Below are 6,440 nucleotides of genomic sequence, written 5' to 3' on the forward strand. Positions count from 1 at the left end.
CGCACACGCGCGCGCGCGCACCCACCCACCCACACACACACACACACACACACACACACACACACACACACACACACACACACACACACACACACACACACACACACACACACACACACACACACACACACACACACACACACAGATAGAGCTTCCCCTATTCACGTTGTCTGTCAAGAAGGGACTCCATCTTGGCTAACCTTAGATGACAAATGGACAGTGGGTGTAATGACCATGCAGGAGGACCACAGCTACTTAAACCGCCATATCACATTTTTTCGGCCTTATTTGAGTCCAGCACTTTTTAGCGTGAGAAATCCAAGACCTCTGAAAACAAGTCATTTGTCAAGGGTTTCTGGTTTTACAGACATGGCTGAATAAATTCAAAAATGTGCTGTTCAACTCTGTCCAACCCTTATTTCTGTCCAAAACTGTAGCGGAATTCTCCAGAAATAACTTTCCATGATTTATCTCCACTTTAAGTCTACAATGTGATACTTGCCACACAATTATTGTACAAACTTGATATTCTGATGTCCTTGTACTGTGCAAAAAACAGATTCAAGCCAAACCAGGTGAATTAGGAAATACATGTCTGTATTGTTTTTTAAGCCATCTTTCACCACCTTAAGCCTCTGGTTCCCTATTTGATCAGCCTCCTGTCTGAGTTTACAAGCCGACCCTCTGTGACTCACACCTCATGCTTCGTGCACACACACACACACTTACAAACAAGCACAATCACAGTTAATGTAAGCAAACAGCCTTTGGTAGACACACCTAAACACACCATAAAGCACATATAGGCCTTTAAAGTGGCAAAGACAGACATAAACAAACACACACTCGGAAAGTGTGTCTCTCTCTGTGTTCCCAATCTGACAGCCTTTCCTGAAATACCAGTCTGAGAGGTCTAGCTTGAAAATATGTTTCACCACAACTTGGAAAACAAAGCTCTAAAGAATCTGCTTGGGTTCTTCTGTTTATGCTTTCTTAATAGCAAGCTGATTTTTCTGGATACCCAAGAAATGTAACAATACAGTCTACTAAGGACTAGAGTTGAACCCCCCTCTTGTTCAAACTTAACCACAATTGTGTACAGGTCTTCCCAAAATCTCGACCACTTTGCATGGACAGCTGCCAGTGCTCAACTGGATGCTAAATGCTCAACCAGTAAAATATATATCTGGGTCATTACTACTACTGAGGTGTCCTTCAACAATGACCCCTAAGTCCCAAACATGCAAGACAAATAGGAATAGTCCGGTAAAAGTCCATTTAATTACCAGGTATTACTGCATGATGGGAAATGGTGTTGATGTCAGGCCAGCTGGAGTGTAATTAAAGGATCTAGTCATCAGTGAGAGTAAAAAAAACTCTTCAAATGTTTGTGTGTGTTTTCTTGAGTGGGCAGGGCTATAAAAGTATTACTCAAGCTTCGCACATCTTGCTTCAATTAAAGCTGCGGTCACTTTGCGCAACCCAATGGAACTCTGGGTAAACAGGAGCTTTGTAGATGGTATAGTTCGCACTGACTGACACACACACACATATATGCACACACACACTCACACAAACACACACTCACACAGTGCGGTTCTGGTGGTTCACTAGCTCATCAAACACTCACATATCTTATTCCTGCTTCATGTGTGGTCCCCCCGACTGTCAAAACTGGCTTTAATAAAACATATTTCTTGGAAACAATCACATAAACTTCTCGTCTTATGAAACCAATCCTCTGTTATTAGCTGCGTTCAGCTTGGTCACCTAATAATACCCGATCAGTTCTGATAATACTGCTTTTGTACTAACCATAACCCCTCAGTGTTGGAGCCACAATCCGTTTCCCGGAGATGTTTCTCCTTGGCAGTGTCTAAAGGTTTCTGTGAGAACAATACAAGCTCAACAATGGGTCTGTAAAACTTTCCATTTAAACCAACATGAAATTCACTTTGTTGTTTTTGGTCAGTCGTCCCACCCTCTCTGCGGACAGAGAGCGCTGCTATGAAGTCAATTAAATCCCGAATGGGTATGATCCTGTGGCAAGACAGTGGTGAGTGCCTGCATCAACAAGAACAACGTTGCTTAAATAATGGGGTGGAAGAAATACCCAGGATATATGTAGCTCCTTAGGGTCTTTGTGTCCCCCAAAAAGAGTTTGTTTGACTTCTAGGGGATAAACACACAGTTGTATAACAGCCCATTGGCGCCATGAGTAAAAAGGAGGGAGGTTCCATAAAAAAGGAACAAACTAAAACATTTGGTGATGATCATAAGTGAAAATAATGACTGATGACTTAATCTCTATTATGAAACTGACTTTCAAAGTCAAGCTTCTTCAATAATAAAGTCAGACTATCTTTTGAATGTAGAAAAGAAAGTACACCAATAATGTGACTTTTTGACTACAATACAATATTAAGTTCAAGCGTGCTTTATTAAAATAGCAATAGATAGCAAGACTAGTATTATTTAAGGTTAAAGAGTGATCATTATTTTATTATACATTATAGATAATTATCTCATAGTGTTTCAACTTTAGTATTTTTATTTTAGTAGTTCCTATTAGTTTTTCAGTTTCCATCAGAAAAGGGTTTCTGTCGAGTCCTTTCTGATGCAGGAGGAGACTAACCCTCTTAGCTTTCACACTCACACCCACCTGAGGTAGGAGTTGGGTCAGCCAGTTGACTGTGGAGGCTCTCAGGTGAGCACTCCAGCTCCGACCCCCCCGAGGAGAGCTTGTTTCCCCTGCTGACCCCCCACTGCTCCGGGCTGGAGGTCTCAGGGTCCAGGTAGAGATCTCCAACAGAGGAGGAAGTCAGCAATGGGCTGACCGAAGTGTCTGTTAAACTGGAGTCTGTACTTTTCAGTCTGTATAAGTCCTCCTGTTTGACCAGCAATCTGTCAGTGAGGTGAGGTTTAAACTCTGGCCTCACCTGAGCCTGAGACAACGGCAGGCAGAGCTCAAGTGTGGAGGAAGGGACATCGGAGGAGGTGCGGAGGGGTGGAGGAGAAAGAGAGACAAGAGGTGCAACACCAGGGGACAAAGCCATCTTTTCTTGATTTGAATCCCCACTTTTCTCCTCTCTCCCGCTCTCCCAGTCTCCGTCCAGCCCTCCACAGGAGCAGGTTCCTGGGGTCCCGGGGTTCACCGCCTGACTGCAGTCCTCGTTCTCCCCGACTTCCAGTGGCTCGCTGACGGGAATGACACACACACACAAGCCTGCCAGGAGAGGAGACGCAACCACGATCCCCTCATCTTCTGACACCTCCTCGGGCTCTCCAGACCCTTTGCTCTGATCCTCCATCACCGTCTTCTCCTTGGACCCTTTTTCCTCCGTCATTTCCCCCGTGAAGGGCAGGGAAACCTTGACCTCGGGGACAGAGGTGGGGAAGGTGCACTGGAGGTCATTGGCGGGGCTGTGGGGCGCTTGGCAGACGAGTTTAGTCATCTCACATGGAGTAGATTTGTGGCCTACTCCTGCTACACTGTGGTAAAGAGGGGCCAAGGTCTCCTAGAACAACAGAAACAAACAAAGGTAAACAACTGCTTTTCTGTGCATGAACAGTGAAACATATGGGATTCTCCAAACCCTACACCGTTAAGGAATAGACACAATATATGTATTTGATCCAAATTGTCTCATTCGATCATATATTTCATTCATAATCTAATAAGTAGGTGGGATGACTTTCAAAAACTTTCCATTTCCATCGTCTTTTAAACTGAAATCCAACTTTACCTGTTGAATCCTAGTCCTCTTCAGATTCTGGACACATGATCGCAGGTTTACTAAAAAGAAAAAGAAACAGAATAATGTAAATTGAAATAGAACTGAAACAAATAAAACATGTTCAGAGAAGAACTGTATAACGAATGGCTGTGACGTACCTGAGAGTAACTTCAGTTTGTCCTTGTAGCAGAAGAGCAGCAGGACGAGGAGACACAGCACCGTGATGACTGACAGAACAGAAACGATAACCCAGGAGGGGGCTGCACCGGAAAAAAGAGGAGGGCAGAGCTTGTCTTTATACTATACATTTACTGTCAATCATAGAGAAGACCTGAGAAAAAAAATCTATTTTCTAAGTCTGCTATGAAACAGCTTTCCTACAGTTATGAACTTGACAGTAGTGTTACTTAACCCGCTACCAAACAGTATAATGTACCTTATATTAAGTGTTAATGGAGAGATTAAAACTCACCTGAAAGAAAATATAACTGCTTTTAATTTTAGAATATGGGGTAGTGGTGCAGTTCAGCCTCTTGTGGCCAAAATAAGTATTACAACGAGAATCACAAAAAATGAAGGAGCTTAGAAATAGTTCATAATTTGCCCCTCTGGCTTCAGTAAGTAAATTAAACAAAACAAATACAATAAACAAGACATTTGTTCTGCCTTTAATTGTCTCTGCATGTTGACAGTCAGCAGTGAATGTGTCCATGTCTTACCAGAGACAGGGTGTCCACACACTGCATCTGCCTGGGCGCTGCCGGGCTGCATCTCACTCCTGCCCTCCGCATTACAACTGGAAGAGAAATCACAAAAAGAGAGTTACAACTTGACATACACTTGTTCTATTCTATTCCCTCTACATTTTACACGCCAACCTGCCAGCCTTTACGGTTGTATCTGCAATGACGTAGGAGAGAAAGAGAAACAGATGGAGAGAATAACAAAATCTTCTCTCTATCCTTCGTCATCATCATCATTAAGAATCCGGCTGGCACTGGAGGCTGGTGGTTGGTCAGGGGTTTCAGGGGAAGTGGTGTGAGTGTTACTCATAACAGCTGGTTGCTGGTGAGACGGAAAACAGCCACCTAATTGCCTTCTCCCTTCAAAACCCTAAAGTATTTGAGACTAAAAAGTGCCCGGCACCTCAAGGAAGTCCTTCAAGACTGTTGGAAAGCTGTCATCAAGCAACATTTGGGGCTGATTTGAAGAATCTAAAATATATCATATTCTGAATTTTTTTACCACCTTTTTTGTTTACTACATAATTCCATATGTGTTCTTTTATAGATTTGATGTATTCAGTATCGATCTACAATGTAGAAAATATTTCAAATAACTAAAAACCTTTGAATGAGAAGGTTTGTCCAAACTTTTGACTGGTACTGTATACACTTACCTAGTCCATTGTTTGCATTGTTCGGCACTGTTCTCAGCAGAGAAGAAGCCTTTCTGACACGGAACACACGTCTTCATTTCATCAGAAGACTCTGGAGATAATGACAGACGTTTCAGTAAATGGCTAAGTGACATTGCTGTAATTGTTTGAGGTGTGTGTTGTGTCCGTGTGTCTCACCGGGGTCCACCTCCAGTCCATACCCAGCGCCACAGGTGGGTATCTTCTCACAGAACTCGCAGTTGATGGGACTGCACTGGAGGCCGGAGCGGCAGCTGCACGGCTCTTCCGCCATCGAGTTCTCAAGCCGCTTCTTGAAACCCTTATCTGGTGTTCAAAAGAAGAGCGTGTTTTAGTACAAAGATATGTCTAAATCTCTACTAATGAAATAAATCTTAACTTTTGTTGAGACCTAATGAAAGGTGTTGCAATAGCATCTTAGTAATGATGCATTGTTGCACTGGTCACATAGTATTTATATTACAGTTTGCACAATCATCATCAGTTTGGTATATACAGTACAGTGATCCATCTTTTTAGATTATTCCAGTAGACACAAAACTCCCTCCCAAAAGACAACAGAAGCCCCCGGACAAAAAACAATTAAATAAAAAAGAATATGTTTGACAAAAATAATCAAATCTCAAATCTTTGAGACTGCAGGTACTGACGCTCGTCGCAGATCTTCTGCTGGAGACAGTGGTTCTCATCGGTCCATCCGGGCTGGTATTCACCGCTGTTACATTTTCTACACATAGTGCCCTCGGATTCTGTGCAGTCGGAATACACATGGAAGCCTAAAAAAGAAGTGAGCAAGAGAGAGACAGAGGGAGTAAGAAAACGGATGGAGTTAACAAACCGTACATAACCACTATGGAAGGAGGAAACCTAGTCCTTTTCCTTTTCTTAAATAACTTGGTATATTTCTAGTGGGTCAAATGTCAACATAAATTGAGAGTGCGTGTGTGTGTGTCAAAACATGTGCACGTCTGAGATATTTTAAGCCAATATGTTCCGTTTTTAAACATCCTTCCTCTTTTGATCCAGGACCTTTGTGAATGGAAATCTATTTGTATCTCATGCTTCTTCCATTGAGTAAACAATATGTGCAATGTACTACCCTTTCTTCCTCACTTCTATAATAATAATAATAATATATGACATTTATATAGTGCTTTTCCTGGTGCTCAAAGCGCTGACCCATGCGTGTGTGTGTGTGTGTGTGTGTGTGTGTGTGTGTGTGTGTGTGTGTGTGTGTGTGTGTGTGTGTGTGTGTGTGTGTGTGTGTGTGTGTCGTACTACGTTAC

At 42.6% G+C, this 6,440-nt stretch overlaps 1 protein-coding gene across 1 annotated transcript in view; it reads right to left on the minus strand.

Moving 5' to 3' along the window:
- Positions 1 to 1,748: 1,748 nt before the first annotated feature.
- Positions 1,749 to 6,440, minus strand: part of tnfrsf11a (tumor necrosis factor receptor superfamily, member 11a, NFKB activator) — a 4,904-nt gene continuing 212 nt past the window's right edge. Inside the window, exons 2-9 of the mRNA XM_010784697.1 lie at positions 5,805 to 5,930; positions 5,314 to 5,460; positions 5,137 to 5,227; positions 4,457 to 4,533; positions 3,896 to 3,997; positions 3,747 to 3,796; positions 2,663 to 3,518; positions 1,749 to 1,886 (exon numbers count right to left, since the gene is read on the minus strand). Coding sequence (XP_010782999.1) covers positions 1,825 to 1,886; positions 2,663 to 3,518; positions 3,747 to 3,796; positions 3,896 to 3,997; positions 4,457 to 4,533; positions 5,137 to 5,227; positions 5,314 to 5,460; positions 5,805 to 5,889 — 1,470 coding nt within the window. The 5' untranslated portion in view covers positions 5,890 to 5,930 and the 3' untranslated portion in view covers positions 1,749 to 1,824. The remainder of the gene's footprint in view (positions 1,887 to 2,662; positions 3,519 to 3,746; positions 3,797 to 3,895; positions 3,998 to 4,456; positions 4,534 to 5,136; positions 5,228 to 5,313; positions 5,461 to 5,804; positions 5,931 to 6,440) is intronic.

The sequence above is a fragment of the Notothenia coriiceps genome, unplaced genomic scaffold (genome assembly GCF_000735185.1).
Source record: "Notothenia coriiceps isolate Sejong01 unplaced genomic scaffold, NC01 NC01_scaffold00026424, whole genome shotgun sequence".
In the NCBI taxonomy this organism is placed as follows: Eukaryota; Metazoa; Chordata; class Actinopteri; order Perciformes; family Nototheniidae; genus Notothenia; species Notothenia coriiceps.